Source organism: Panthera pardus, unplaced genomic scaffold, assembly GCF_024362965.1.
Source record: "Panthera pardus isolate Hobbes unplaced genomic scaffold, ASM2436296v1 HiC_scaffold_13, whole genome shotgun sequence".
NCBI classification, from domain to species: Eukaryota; Metazoa; Chordata; class Mammalia; order Carnivora; family Felidae; genus Panthera; species Panthera pardus.
This window is the reverse complement of record NW_026526688.1, coordinates 44,919,038-44,934,272: the sequence shown is the minus strand read 5'-3', so window position 1 is coordinate 44,934,272 and position 15,235 is coordinate 44,919,038. Positions and strand designations below refer to the sequence as shown.

At 51.2% G+C, this 15,235-nt stretch overlaps 2 protein-coding genes across 3 annotated transcripts in view; one reads left to right on the top strand and one right to left on the bottom strand.

The window, feature by feature from the left end:
• ADGRA2 (adhesion G protein-coupled receptor A2) overlaps positions 1-3,090 on the top strand; it is a 35,660-nt gene extending 32,570 nt beyond the window's left edge. For both annotated transcript variants that reach the window (XM_053901084.1, XM_053901083.1), the window contains one exon: positions 113-3,090. In XM_053901084.1, the coding sequence (XP_053757059.1) occupies positions 113-1,379 (1,267 nt within the window). In that variant the 3' untranslated portion in view covers positions 1,380-3,090. The remainder of the gene's footprint in view (positions 1-112) is intronic.
• Positions 2,995-7,748, bottom strand: BRF2 (BRF2 RNA polymerase III transcription initiation factor subunit). Its single transcript, XM_019440798.2, has 4 exons — positions 7,057-7,748; positions 6,063-6,122; positions 5,294-5,615; positions 2,995-4,320 (listed from the first exon to the last, which is right to left on the bottom strand). Exons 1-4 carry the CDS (start codon positions 7,208-7,210, stop codon positions 3,591-3,593), a joined length of 1,266 nt encoding a protein of 421 aa, XP_019296343.2. The 5' UTR covers positions 7,211-7,748; the 3' UTR covers positions 2,995-3,590.
• Positions 7,749-15,235: the final 7,487 nt, after the last annotated feature.

The window sequence follows — 15,235 nt, the reverse complement described above, 5'->3', positions numbered from 1 at the left end:
ATGTTGACTCAGCCAACCTCTGCTTTTCCACTCACCATGTCCTATCACCCCAGCCACCCAGCCACCTCAGACGTGCTCCCCCTCCTCATCCACTGCCTGTGTCTCCCCTCAGCTGCTGGCTGGTGTGGCGTCCAAGCCTAGGAGCCTTCTACATCCCGGTGGCTTTGATTCTGCTGATCACCTGGATCTATTTCCTGTGTGCAGGGCTGCGCTTAAGGGGTCCTCTGGCACAGAGCCCAAAGGGGGGCACCAGCAGGGTCTCCCTGGAGCCAGGGGAGGAGCTCAGGGCTTCCACCAGGCTCAGGAGCAGCGGCCCCTTCCTGAATGACTCAGGTTCCCTTCTGGCTACTGGGAGCGCGGGGGTGGTGACACCCGGGCCCCTGGAGGATGGTGACGGCCTCTATTCTCCGGGAGTCCAACTGGGGGCGCTGGTGACCACGCATTTCCTGTACCTGGCCATGTGGGCCTGTGGGGCTCTGGCCGTGTCCCAGCGCTGGCTGCCCCGGGTGGTGTGCAGCTGCCTGTACGGGGTGGCAGCCTCCGCCCTGGGACTCTTCGTCTTCACCCACCACTGTGCCAGGCGCAGGGACGTCAGGGCCTCCTGGCGTGCCTGCTGCCCCCACGCCTCCGCCCCCGGCGCCTCACCCCGGGCCGTGCCCGCTGCCTCAGAGGACGGTTCCCCCGTGTTCGGAGAGGGGCCTCCCTCCCTCAAGTCCTCCCCGAGCGGCAGCAGCGGCCACGCGCCGCCCCTGGGCCCCTGCAAGCTCACCAACCTGCAGCTGGCCCAGAGTCAGGTGTGCGAGGCCGGGGTGGTGGCCCGTGGGGAAGGGGAGCCAGAGCCCACGGGCTCCCGGGGGAGCCTCGCGCCCCGCCACGCCAACAACTTGCACCACGGGCGCCGAGTGCACAAGAGTCGGGTCAAGGGGCACCGCGCGGGGGAGGCCGGCGCCAAGAACCGGCTCAAGGCGCTGCGCGGGGGCGCGGCGGCCGGGGCGCCGGAGCTGCTGTCCAGCGAGAGCGGCAGCCTGCACAACAGCCCGTCCGACAGCTACCCGGGCAGCAGCCGCAACAGCCCGGGCCTCCAGCTCGAGGGCGAGCCCATGCTCACGCCGTCGGAGGGCAGCGACACGAGTGCGGCGCCGCCCCCCGAGGCGGGCCGGCCAGGCCAGCGCCGCAGCGCCAGTCGCGACAACCTCAAGGGTGGCGGGGGCGGCGCGCTGGAGAGGGAGAGCAAGCGCCGCTCGTACCCGCTCAACGCGGCCAGTCTGAACGGCGCGCCCAAGGGGGCCAAGTACGACGACATCACCATGACGGGCACGGAGGCGGCCGGAGGCGCCTGCATGAAGACGGGGCTGTGGAAGAGCGAAACCACCGTCTAGGGCAGGGGTGGGCGACGCTGTAGGACAGGCTGGCCATGTGGCCCTGTCACCCAGGCTGCTGGGGGGGAGGGGGGGCGGGGCCTCAAAGACGTCAACCGGTACATCAACGGGTTTGAGGTAGAGGCGCCCATGGCTGCGGCTCGGCACACCAGCTTTAGTCCTGGAGGCTGGGGAAAACGACAGGGGGAGGCCTGCCACCGCCAAGAGGGCAGTCCCTCTGGGGTAGGGACAATCCCAGGACCACAGGCATGATACATTTCCGTCCCAGCCCAGGCTGGTTTTGGCAGTCAAATCGGTGCCGTCCAGGGTAGCAGGGGAGGTCCTGCCAGCCCGTGGAGTGGGAGACTGCCCCCCCCAGAGCCCCCAGGTGGGCTCCTCCTTAGGTACTCCCCACAGCTTATCCACCGTGCCTCACTGATGGTCATCAGCCTGATCAGGAAGACTCAGATGACAGGAGCTTGAGAACAGCGTTCTCTCCTCACTGCCCTCGTCAGAAGTCAGCCCTCTGTGCCTAGATCCTAGGGCCTCTCCCCAACCCTGCTCTTGGCCAACCAGGGGGCCAGCCTAGCAGTTGAACCAGGTGACCAGGACCTATAGGTGCTGCTTTTAAGATAAACTATGCAAGAGAAGGTAGAACCGTGTGAAAGCAGCTCTGGAGATGGAGTTCTAGGGAAGGGGGTGGGAGCAGGTGGGAAGGTTGCACCATCAGGGACGGTGGGACACTTCCCACAGGAGTGGTCCACACACCACATGGCAGGGTTGTAGAGGGGGCGTCCCAGGACAAAGCCAAGGCCCTACACCTGAGAAGCTGACTCTGCCAGATGCCTGGGAAGGATCTGAGGGAAGTAGAGAGTCGTAGTGCTTAGATTTGGAGCTGAAGGCAGTCACGCCCTAAACCTGGCCCTATAAACAGTGCTCCGAAGAGAGGCTCTACCACAAGGCTGCAGGTAGTGTTGGGGAAGCACTTATTGTTCAGTTGCAAGCCCCACACCCCTAGTCTCAGCTTTCTAACACCATGGGGCTGAGGAAGAGACTTCCCTGCCTCCATGAGGCCGTATGGAAGGACCAGTCCAAGAACTGACCTCTAAGTCAGGTTAGGGAGAAACCTCCCAAACATCAAACTGGCTTCCTGCCTCACAGACTCCCAAGCTGAATCCCTCAAGGTATCAGGTAGGGTCCCTGCAGCTCACCCGGGCCCTGTGCCTTCACTACTTTTAAACACCAGCACCCATATTTTCCCCCAACCTAAAAAGTCACCACCAGCCTTTTACTAAAGGACCCAGTGAAGGTGGAGGGAAACCTGGGCCTGGTGAAGAACAGGAAAACAAGACCTGGTCTAGGTCCCCTCCCAGCGTCCATGTCACTGCAGCCTGATCACGAAGGCAAAAGACATAAGGGAGGGGAGAAAACCCACACACCTTGGGATGAATCCTGTTATTTATGCTTGCTGCACAGACAATATTAGACAAAAAGAAAAAAAAAAAAAGCTTCGTATTATTCTTCCACATATGCTGGCTGCCGTTTACATACCCTGCCAATGCCTTAGCACTGGAGAGCTTTTGCAATACGCTGGGGAAAAAAGGGAGGGAGGGGATGAAAAGTGCCAAAGAAAACATGTTTTTAAAAGCTTGAGTTTTATACAATAGAATGTTTTCTAGCAGATGCCTCTTGTTTTAATATATTAAAATTTTGCAAAGCCCTTGAGCTATAACCTTAGTCCACCCACGGTCCTTTTGTTATGAAGTGGAGGATTTCATGACCTCATACACAAGAACCCATCGATGCCTATAGGTGGACACTGGGCCCACAGCTGCCCGGTTCCTGTCCTCTGGGGGCTGATACTGTTCGAGATACCACCCGCTCCACACCAGCAGTGAGGGCCCATCATCAGGCCTGTAGCAGCAGCATTGTACCCGGTTCAAACCAGGAGGAAGCCTAACCTCCTCCAACCAGTCTAGGAGGGAAGCCATCCCACGTAATACAAACATGGGCCACTTCTCCGGCACCAAAGGACCGATTCTCTCCAAGCCAATCGTCCCTGCACTGCTCCCAACTTCTATTCCAGGACCCAGGGTCCAGGTAATTGCAGAGTCCCTTGGTTCCTTTAAACAAGAAAACACCTAAGGACTTACATATGCTGATTTCTCCAGATAGGACAGGATTATTATTAAGCTGCTGTCAGAATGTGGTGAGTGCTCCCCCAGATGTACATCAGGGAGGGTTAGAAACACTCCTGGCAGCCTGTCTTGCAGCTTGAGCTTTTTCAAAGTCCTTAATTTCCTGAGGGGTACGCAAATACTGCTCTATTTCACTATCAGATATGTTCTCATCTCCGGTGACTGTGGAGACTGGGGGTGGGGGGCAGATCCGCTTTGGGGGCTTCAACATGCAAGGTGGGAGGAGAGGGGTGGGACTAGCTGGCCGCTTCCCCTCAGGCAAATCTAAGGAACTACTCGCCACCTCCTCTTTTCCCTGCTCTGGCCCCTGACACCGTTCCCGCAGCTCCTTCTCCCCAGCTTCCATCTCTGCCGTTCCATCGCGAAAGGCCTTGCGGACCAACGTGTGGCGGTGCTGGAGAAGGTCACCGATGTGCTTCACCACAGAGCGCTTGTCGAGCTTCAGAACCTGCAGCCAGGCCAGCCGCTCGGCCATCCGCAGCAGCACGGAGAGCAGCTCCTGCAAGCGGGAGGAAGCAGGGTAGGGCAGGTCCACGTTCGCCAGTTTACAGAAACGGGCCAGGGAACACGTCAGCCGATGCGAAGGCTGCAGCGACTGCCATGCCAGAAAAGTAGCAGCAGTGATGACAGGCAAGGGATGCCGCCCAGTCACCAGCCACGTCTCATCCGCCAGCTCCACCAGCTGCAATGTTCGCGACAGCATCTTCTCTTTGTCTTCCACGTATTTGGGTGGCACAGACGGGGAGGCTTGGAACAGTCTGAAGCTGAAATGACCAAAAGGAGAGTCTGGTCTCGATGCCCATGGGGGAGGGGACTGCTCTTCCCAAGTGAAGAAAAGCAGTCCACTCCAGGTGGGCTGTTCTGTCCTCTTGGAACAAATACTCAAACTTGCTGGCAGCGGGTTTATACAGGTGCTGAGAGAAGACAGGCTGCTTCTCCCACCCGTGAGGTGAAGGGCAGGAGCATGCAGGGGGGAAGCTAATGTGTCAGCGACGCTGTCGGCCAGTATTCTCCGTGCTTTACACATGCTCTCCTATCATCCACTCTACGCCCCATTATGTGCATTTATAGTTAAAAATCTGGCCCAGAGTCATCCAGCTAGGAAGTAACCAGGCAAACCCAACACAACTTGACACTGGTAGCCTGTGCCTTCTACTCTATTTTCAGAAAAGAAAAAAAAGAAAAGAAAAGAAAAGAAAAGAAAAGAAAAGAAAAGAAAAGAAAAGAAAAGAAAAGAAAAGAAAAGAAAAAGAAAAGAAAAAGAAGAGAAGAGAAGAGAAGAGAAGAGAGAAGAACGTGGCTCCTAAAAAAAATAAAATGAAAAAAAAAAAGCAGTAGCTTCCACCACTGGCCCGGTCACTAACATCTTGTCACCTCCACTTGCAGATGATCCTGCTGAGGCAGGGCGGTCGCACACAGCCAAGCAGGCCACGCACAACGTGAGAGCCGCAACTCAGCGGCCCGGTGACAAAGCTGATACCTGCGCTGCCTACATCAGGCATCAGGATGCAATAAAGGCAAAGGGATTCGGAAATGCCAAACAGTTTAGAAATGTGAAATGGAATCAGCTTTATCGCCAAGTACTAGGAAGAGAGACTACAAGAGCACAAGGGAGGGAGAACATAGATCTTCCTCCCAAATCCCTTTAGATGCGCTTTGGTGAAAAAGTGACAGAAAGGTAAAAAGATTGAGGGCTAAGGGTCCATCCCGTCCCGGGGGTTCCCGGTAGGCAGGTACCTGCTACAGTACGTCTTCACCAGGTCTGCCAAGCACAGCGAGGGCACATCCAGCCCCAGGAGCTTCACTATCTGCATGTAGGTGCCAGAAAACACATCCAAATCTGCATACAACAGGGCGCAGACGGTTCCCATGGTTAGGGGCCAGTTATGCTGTCGGCAGGTAATCAAGACACAGCACCCAACTAGCACCTCCTTCTTTTGCAGCCTGGCAGCACGGATGCCAGAGTGTCGGTACGCCTGCTGGTAGTAGGCAACTGCTGTGTCCTCAAATGTTGATGGCAACTGCAGGACTCGACAGAGGTCTCTCACTCGGCGGAGACCTAAGAAAGCCCACAGCCAGAGTCAGAGGGGTCAAAGGCACTACTGAGTGGCTCCTAGCAACTTCTGCTACACTTGCCTCCCAGACCAGTTGCACAAATGATGTACTTTTCTACAATGACAGAAGTGACGCTTGGTGAGGTCATTCTAAAGACACAAAGAAATCTGGGGAAAGTAGTCACGTTTCAACCCACCACTCTTCAGGGGCTGGTGTGATTCAGAGCCAAGCCAAAGTGTGATCTGGGATGCTTAAATCAACCTTTAACATACCCACACTGTATACTGAATTGCCACCTCTCTTAGGCCATCTCCATTCTTTATTTCGGACTACCATTCTCTTCTACTCTACCTTACATAGCAATGCTGAAATCAGGAAAAGCAAGAGGATGGGCTGGACCATCAGAAGAATTTTCTTTAAGGCCACTGTATCATAAAAGGTTGAGTCTCACCTCGTTGCTGGCTGCGGCTAACTTGATCGTTTTCCCCTGTGCTTCGGGAATATGTTACTTCTGTAAGATAAGGGACAACAAATAGCTTTGTTTAGCCTTTATCCACCAGACCCCTGGCCTCCCACCACACAAAACCAGGGAGAATTCATATCATTAGGCTCTGCTCCCAGTCTCATGAAGGTGCCCATTTTTGCACATTAAAAGTCCATCTGGTTTTCTACGTTCACAAGCAGTATCAAATACAGAGACTAAGGGGCGCCTGGGTGGCTCAGTCGGTTAAGCGGCCGACTTCGGCTCAGATCATGATCTCACGGTCTGTGAGTTCGAGCCCCGCATCGGGCTCTGTGCTGACAGCTCAGAGCCTGGAGCCTGTTTCAGATTCTGTGTCTCCCTCTTTCTGACCCTCCCCCGTTCATGCTCTGTCTCTCTCTGTCTCAAAAATAAATAAACGTTAAAAAAAAATTAAAAAAAAAATGCAGAGACTGAGGAAGGTTAAGACTGCACTAAAGTGGCTTCAAGAGTTCCAAATTTGCAGCCATCCCTCCTGTATATCCAATCCACGCAATTTTCTTGACTGCTGATTTTGAGGGCTGCACTGGTCAGGGACTCAGAAAGAAAGAAAAAAAAAAAAGATGTGTTTGTCAATTAGGGCTAAAGGCTCCTTCGGGCTCATACTTTTTCCGCACTTGTAAAGAATTCCATCCGTCCATCACACCCAAACTAGATAAATTGAGTGAAACTCTGTTTCTCTGTTTCATTTGGTCGACGTTTATGAGACCTAATACATGCCAGATACCGTACCAGGTGCTAGAAAAACGCAGAGGAATGGCCGCCCCTGCCCTCCTGCAGCGCTCGTTCACTTTAGGTCACTTTCTCCCGTAGTTAAGTGTACACGTGACAACGAGAGGGCGTGAGAGGAATAAGAGGAATCTGATGTCAATCCCTCCACCACCCCAGCCTATACCCACGGCCCTGGAAAGGCCGGCACAAATACCTCGGAGGTTGCCTTCGTCGCTGAAGGTGGTAGTAAGGACTCCCTCGGTGACGACGCAGCCACAGTCTGAGCACACCAGCTGGCTCTGCGAATAGTGAGAGTCTTCCACGAGCTCAGTGGAGCCGCAATCGGGGCAGTGGCCTCCGCCCGGCATGTCACAACCCAGAGTCTCGGAAGCTTTCAGATATCTACTCGCACGTCCGCAACAGCAGCAGCACGGAAGCCGGTACTAGGAGGGGAGCCTTCTAAGCGCTGCACCTTTCTCTTCCGGCCAGAGCAAACGCGGTTTACATAGGCAGTTCTGTACGCCGGCCGAGCGCCACTTCCGGTCCTGGTCTCTGCGGGCTCGGGTAGAAACGTGAGCTAGGAGAGAAGGTTCCTGGTGTGGACCGCGTCTTCGCCTTGCCTTCCCCCGGCGTCTGAGGTCGGTTTGAAGTGGGCCAGACCGGGGCGGGGGAGTTGAATTTAGGTGAGATTTCTTCTCACGTGGACACACATAACAGACAAGAAATTGTGGCCATTCCCAAACAAGTCTAACTTCTGAAATGCTGGGGGAATCGTAGATTCTCTGTTACTCTTTGGTAACAAATGTTGATTTTGGCCATAGTACAAAGTATGGTGAGAAAGCAGGAAATTATGTTCTACTCTCCAGAGTGGCTTTCCCAGGCAAGTTGTTTCCTGTCTATGCAGTCTATTTTTCTCAACGATAGAATGAGGGAATTGAATTAAAATCCAGAGTGACAAGGGGCGCCTGGGTGGCTCAGTCGTTTAAGCGTCCTCAGCTCAGGTCGTGATCTCACAATTCATGACTTCAGGCTCCCCCTCGGGCTCTGTGCTGACCGCTCAGAGCTTGGAGCCTGCTTCAGATTCTGTGTCTCCCTCTCTCTCTGCCCTTCCCCCCTCCAAGCGCTTGCGCGCTCTCTCTCAAAAATAAATAAACATTAAAAAAAATTTTTTTTTTAAATCCAGAGTGGCAAACTCAAATGCTTTCAGAGACTAGGCAAGGAATATCCAAGGGAGTTGATAGTGAAAGAATATGGAATGATGAGGCTTTGGGCAAACTGGAGGGTTCAAGCAGATGTAGATGTTTTAAAACTGAGCTTAAGCTGAGCTTTAAGATATTCCAAGATTCTGCTACAAAGTTCCTAGCTTGCTATAGTATAACTCAGAGAATCTTGAACAAAATTGTGCCTCTAGTAATACTATCACAGAAACCAAGCTTACAAATTTAAAATTATGTATGTTATGTTTGAATATAAATTAAAAGTCGCCAAAAGAGTCATGTAATCACACTCAAGAATAAAGATTTTAACGCCTGAAAGGTTTAATCCATTGTGTCTGAAAAATAAGAAAGTTGAGTTAAATGACAAGGACCACCAAAGTCTGTCCATATGACTCCAAGAAAGCAGATGGGAGTCATCACAGCACGTGCCTAAAGTGTGTGTGGGGAATCTGTTTCTCGGGCCGACAATGGAGAATTAGGCTCCTGGCATCAGCAGATTTTAGGAGCTGTTCTGGGCTTAATTTCAACCTTACATTGGGGGTTGGGGACGGAAGGTAAGATCAGCACTTTTCCCTGAGAACAGAAAATGTTTGGACAGCTCCTGTGCAGAATGGATTGAGGAATACGGATGTTTTGTCAGCCCCTTAACAAATTGGGATACTCCCTTGAGGAATAAGGTACAGGTTACAGGTTACAAGATAAGATACAACTGCCTTCCTTAGAAGACTAATAAATTCTGCGTCCTAGAACTGAAAAGATTTCAAAATTAAAAATGGCGCTTACTAACCTGAAGAGACAGACGACACAGTGACCATGTACCCAGAGAGACCTCAAAGGATTGGGGCCTCAAAAAAGAAAGGGATCTGAGGAGACAGGGCGGTAGGTTCTTTTGAAAGAGCTGTAATCAGTGGTCGGTACAGAGGACTCTCTGTATGCCTAATGAGACTGTGAGTTACCTGGACCACAGTGGGGAACAAGGGCATCTCTGACACAAAGATTGCATATTACCTGCAATCCAAGCATCAGCTTTCCCTGCTTCAAATGTTGCTTACCTTTAGTATAAATTGGGAAGGAGGTGCTGTGCCTTACAAGGATTGCCCGTTCAAAGGAAGCTCCCCCGGCTCACAAGCGCCTCCCCCTCTGCTCACAGCTGTTCCCCTCCCTTACTACCGCACGACGGAATTTCCTGCACCTCGGATCTCTGTGGGCTAGCCACATGCTCTCCCACTGACCAATCGTCAGTTGACCTGGGAGCACAGAGCAGCCAGACTTCCATTTTCTCCTTTTCCACACCAGTATCACGAGACCGTTCATGCACCTTGCTGAAGGGTGGAGGAACTTAAGGTGATTGTAACATAAATGAGAAGTATGTTTGTAAAATGGGAAATTTCCTAAGACTCTCCTCACAGTTCAAGAGGTAAGCATTTAGAGAACAACCAAACCAGGGGTGCCTGGGTGGCTCGGTCAGTCGAGCCTCTGACTCTTGATTTTGACTCCGGCCATAATCTCACGGTCATGATCTCACGGCAATGAGATGGAACCTGTGTCAGGCTCCCATACCCATGGAGCCTGCTTAAGACTCTACCTCTCCCTCTGCCCCTCCCTGGCTCGCTCTATCTCTCTCAAGAGAAAATAATAATAATAACAACTAAATTTTAAAAAACAACCAAACCAAAATACCTTCAAAAGCTGTCACCCCCCTCTTTTCCAGTTTCTTTCCTTGATGTGCATACTTAAATATACCACCCCATCCCCAAAAGACTGCTTTCTCAGAGCATGCAGACCTCTTCTTTTTAGAGAAGTCCCACCTACTACCCCAGGACTGGATCACACTGGAGCATTCACCTCCTTCCCCCAACCCAAGATACAGTAATCCCCAACAGTTCATTCCCTTACGTTTGAATTACTCGCTCCAGCCCCACACCACAAGGGGGCTTCAACACAATAGCTCTGGGTGGGCACTGGCATTCAAAGTCTCCTCTAGACTTGCCCACTAGTGCGAGGTGTGTGATAAGGATTTACTTCTGGCTGTCCAGCAGATAAATTCTGAGACACACCGGCATGCTTGTGTGTGCACAAAACACCCCTCAGAGACATCCATTAGTTTTATTTTTTTTTAATTTTTTTAACGTTTATTTATTTTTGAGACAGAGAGAGACAGAGCATGAACGGGGGAGGGTCAGAGAGAGAGGGGGACACAGAATCTGAAACAGGCTTCAGGCTCTGAGCTGTCAGCACAGAGCCCGACGCGGGGCTTGAACTCACAAACCGTGAGATCATGACCTGAGCCGAAGTCTGCCACTTAACCGACTGAGCCACCTAGGCGCCCCCACCCATTAGTTTTAGACACTACAGTCGACATCCCTACGGGGGTGGGGAAATATGTTCCCAAGAGCAACATAATTGCACTGGGAGTGGTTCTTTACATTACCCTACAGAACAGCATCAGACTCCTCCCACCCCCAATTTTGTGCAGATCTTGAACCTAACTACATTTAAAAAAAAAAAAAAAAGTGGGATTTTACTAGAGTCCTCTGCCCATGAAAGTCGCCTTAAAATTCTTCTTTTCCCAACATTACTCTTAGTAAAATGGAAGAGCGGTGTTATGATCCTTCAACCAGCGCCTATAAGGGGTAGCGGAGTGAGTGATTCTCTTTTCCAGTCACAAGTGTGTGATACCCCAAGGTACCACAAGGCCCCCAGACAGGCTGGGAGGTAGGCAGAACCCAGACCAGAAGATGGCGCTCTCTAGTAAGACTTGAAAGTCCAGGGGCGCCTGGCTGACTCGGTCAGCAACTCTTGGGGTCCTGAGTTTGGGCCCCCCACTGGGGGGTAGATTGTACTTAAGATTTACAAAAACCAATTTTAAGGCTTGTAAGTCTGGGGTTCTCCACTCTCTGAGGAAGAAGTACATTTATTTGCCTTTCTCTGGAAATTAGGACCGACACAACCTCCTAGTGCCCTTCCTGCTGTTACAGACTCTTCTAAGAGTTACCGTCATTCAGTGATAGTGATGATCTGTTTACCAGATGCTCCTCAAACCCCTCTCCCCCATGCCACCACCACCACCCCCACCCCAGCCTCTGAAACTGGAACCATGTTTCTTGTCTCTGTATAACCAGTGCCCACGTGGTGCCTGGCACACGGGCTTCTGGAATGCAGAGCGCCCAGAACGTGTGGATTTGAGTAGAAAGCTACTGGGGAGGGGAGGCTGTTGGAAAGGCTGCCCCAACCATGGTCCAGATGTGAAATACAGACCTCAAGTCACAGTTCTTTCCAGAGAGGAGAGGGGAAAGGAAGACACTGCTGCTGTGGGGGTTGAAGGAAACTCCCACGCGTCCTCCTTCAGTTAGATGTGTGTATTCTACTTAGTTGTTTGCCCGTCTAGCTCTCCCTCTGATTGCAAGTCTTTGTGGGAATATGTGGCTTTGTCATCTCGGTGTCCAGGGGCCACCTTCTATACTGAGGGCTGGCATTCAGTGAGGGGCTAGTCCACTCCTATGAACACCTGTCCCAGGTGGGCCTGTAAGAAGCAACAGCTTCTAAGACTAAACTTCTCTGAGACAAGATGATTCTAATTTAGAACAAATCACCAGGGAGAGCTGGGCTGCCTCTGCTCCTTAATCTTGGCCTCACCCCTGGGCTCCTCCCAGCTCACTGGACCGAAAGGAAACCTTATCACTCTGAGCCAGTTTCACTCCGAGCCCTGAGGACACGCTCTCCTGTCACACTAAGTCTGGCAGGTGGCTCGGGCTGAGGAGTCTTTCTGACTGGATTGCCTTCCCATCACCTCAGCTCTTTGGTGGGAACTCAATCTTCTCTACCGCTCACGGTGAGACCGCTATGGCCTACAGCACGAACTACCTAAATCCTGGTGCCAGCTAACTCCCCTTGCTCATATCCGCCTTCTCCTTTTGCATTGTTCATGCCATCCCCATTACACACATCGCCTTTCCTGGGCTGAGGATTAATGTGTTCCATTTCTTGAACTCCGAGGAACAAAGGCATCTGATAACTCTAAGAAGGTGGTCCCAGGCCACCATTCGCTGCACAGACTGAGAGCATGAATACCAGTCAGCTTACTTACCTGGAACGTCCCTCCTCAGGGAGGCTGTGGCTTAACTGGCCTTATCTTGAGAGGGAATCAAGTCATACCGTTTCCCCGCCTGGGCCAGTCCTCCAGGATCCCAAGAGAATTACAACATGATCTCCTTGACTCCCAAAGTGATCCTAGACTAGGGGTTAGCAAACTCTGTAAAGGGCCAGATAGCAAATATTTAGGTTTGGCAGATGGTAAGGTCTCTGTTACAACCCCTCAAGTCTGCTTTTATAACATGGAAACAGCCATAGACAATTATGGGAACAAATGAGTATGGCTGTATTCCAGTAAAACTTTGTGGACACTGACATTTGAATTTCATGTAATGTTCGTGTGTCATGAAATACTGTTATTTTAATTGTAAGAATTTCAGTATTTGGTGTGGTGCTGTTGACTATGCCCATCATTCTGTACATTAGATCTCCAGACTTATTCATTTTATGTTAAAAAAAAAAAAAAGCAAAAATCATTCTTGCCTCTAGGGCCATATAAAAACAGGAAGCAGGCTGTATTTACTGACCCCTGTTCTAGACCTCCAGGTCAGACAGACAAGGAGTTCAAATCTGTTCTTCTTTTTTTAATTTTTTTTGCTTTTTTTTAAAGTTTATTTATTTTTGAGAGACAGAGAGGGAAGGAGGGGCAGAGAGAGAGAATCCCAAGCAGGGTCGACACTGTCAGTGCAGAGCCCGTTGAGGGGCTCGATCTCACCGACCTGAGCTGAAATCAAGAGTTGGACACTCAACCAACTGAGCCACCTAGGTGGCCCGAAATCTGTTCTTAACTACTCACTGTGCCACCCCAGGGGAACCAAAACTCTCCCCATGTCTAGGACTCTGTTTCCTCATCTGCATGATGGAGATATTATCTACCTTGATGAGAATTAGAAATAGTACCTGTCAGCGTGTAGTGACTAGTAAGAATACAAATGCTTAATGCAAAAATGCTGTTGCAGTCAAAGCTAGCCTGAAGGGCACTTGATAGGCAAGGACAACAGCTTTCTCTCTCCTCTGAGGGCTTATCAAGGGCACCAAGGGGACTATTTCCAGGGCTCAGATACAGGTTTCTGTGTAAACCTGTCGAGATCTGGGGGCTTTGGGACACGTTGGCTCACAGAGCTCAGGAAGCCTGTTTTGAATGTGAATCCGCCTTCCCCTGAGAGTGAGGGCACAGCCCCAGAGAGAACACCTGGAGAGAAGCCATGGGAACGGGATCCATTCGCTGGTGGACGTTGGGTTCCAGCAGCCTGTGCTGCTGATGTCTGGGCCCTGGTTAAAGCGTCAGAACCACACCCGGTAAATGACTGCTTTCCACGGGCAGCGGAGGGGCAGGGTGCTTCCCCAGCAAGCGTTTATTCTGGCCCAGAGGCAGCCGATGATAAGCGGAGCCGGAAGTGACCTGGATGGTATCCGCGGCCACCACAGTTCTTCCGTGTGCGTGTGTGTTTCAGGGGGCGCGGGGGAGGGGGGCGGAGGGGGGGTTAGTTAGCTGGGCACGTTCTCCCCCAGGATCACTATCCGTCCTGGTTGCAGAACAGTATCCAAAGGCATGCAGAAATGTTCAAAGCAGTCCGTACTTACTGCACTGCCTGCTCCCATCTTCATTTTAAAGTGTATCTGGGGCGCCTGGGTGGCTCAGTAGGTTAAGCGTCCAACGTCCGCTCAGGTCATGATCTTGCAGCCTGTGAGCGCAAGCCCCGTGTCGGGCTCTGTGCTGACAGCTCGGAGCCTGGAGCCTGCTTCAGATTCTGTGTCTCCCTCTCTCTGCCCCTCCCCCCCTTCTCTCTCTTGCTGTCTCAAAAATAAACATTTTTTTTAAGTTAATAAATTGTATCTAGATAATTAAGACACCAGGTTGCAACAGGAGTCTAGTGCATACTGTAAGAGCTGGACCATGGTGATCACTTCCTAATGTATATAAAATGTCACGTCACTAGTTGTACACCTGAAGCAAATACAATATTGTAGGTCAACTACACCTCAATTAAGGAAAGGAAAAAAAAAAAAAGAAACTCCAAATTAAATTTCTTTTTTTTGAAAGTCATGCTGCCATTTTATTTTTATTTTTTTAATATATGAAATTTATTGTCAAATTGGTTTCCATACAACACCCAGTGCTCATCCCAAAAGATGCCCTCTTCAATACCCATCACAAATTAAATTTCTTAAAAAAATAAAGTGTATCTATTTCTATAAGAGGGAAAATGCCAGGACAAAGAATCAAAATAACAGTGTTTAGTTACCTCCTGGTAGCGAGGAGCTTAGGATTTCTTTTGTTCTGGGCGTAAGCATGTATGACATTACTTAGAAAAATCTACAGGCCAAGTGAGTGGACAAGGGAGTGTAGGGGAGAGGAAAAGACACCACTCCTTCAGAGGGAGAACAGGAGAGGGCTTTTCACCAACTGGGAAGCCAAGGTGAGAACCTGAAGCCGCCTGACAGACGCCCAAGCTCCCAGGGTCCAGGGGGGCTTGACTTCCTTCAGCTCAGAATCCTGGATTTGGGAAAGTTCACTCTTTATGCTGTTCATATATCTTACAATCGTTCTCTGTATTTTCCTGGTTGTTGTTGTTATGTTTGTTTGTTTTTTGTTATTAGCAGCTAAGCTAAGAAGACTTCAGAGAAAGGAGAGAGTTGTGTCCCTCCGAGGCCCGGAGTTTGAAAGACACAGCAGCCTGCCCCTGAGGGCTGGGTCTGGCGGCCACAGCGGGGGGCCAGAACCAACTGCAAAACAAAAAGTGAAGGACCTCAGAGGGAAAAGTTAGGGTCATTTGCATAAAGAAACTTTCTTTCCCTAAGACTCTCCTTCCAGAGGGTTTTGTTTCCTTTTGTTTTTCTTAAATTGAACCTGGAGAGCTGTGTTTTAAGAGCAGTTGCTTTCATATCACTTTACATGGCGGCCCCACCACTGACAACTAGTTGGGGTAACCAGGGAGGCCTTCAGGGCCGCCCCCCCCATCCCACCCGGAGGGGCTTCACAGGGCAGTACCTGTACCAGGCCCACCTCTGTCCCTCTACAGTGTGACTTTTATCACAGGGCAAGAAAAAGCATCTCCTCCCTTTCAAGAGGTCGGGGCCCTT

Excerpts from the sequence above, each read along its gene's own strand:
- BRF2 (XM_019440798.2), bottom strand. The coding sequence starts at position 7,210 with ATGCCGGGCGGAGGCCACTGCCCCGATTGCGGCTCCACTGAGCTCGTG. Across the intron at positions 6,123-7,056 it reads CGACGAAGGCAACCTCCGAG|AAGTAACATATTCCCGAAGC; the intron begins GTATTTGTGCCG and ends CTTATCTTACAG. Across the intron at positions 5,616-6,062 it reads TAGCCGCAGCCAGCAACGAG|GTCTCCGCCGAGTGAGAGAC; the intron begins GTGAGACTCAAC and ends GGGCTTTCTTAG.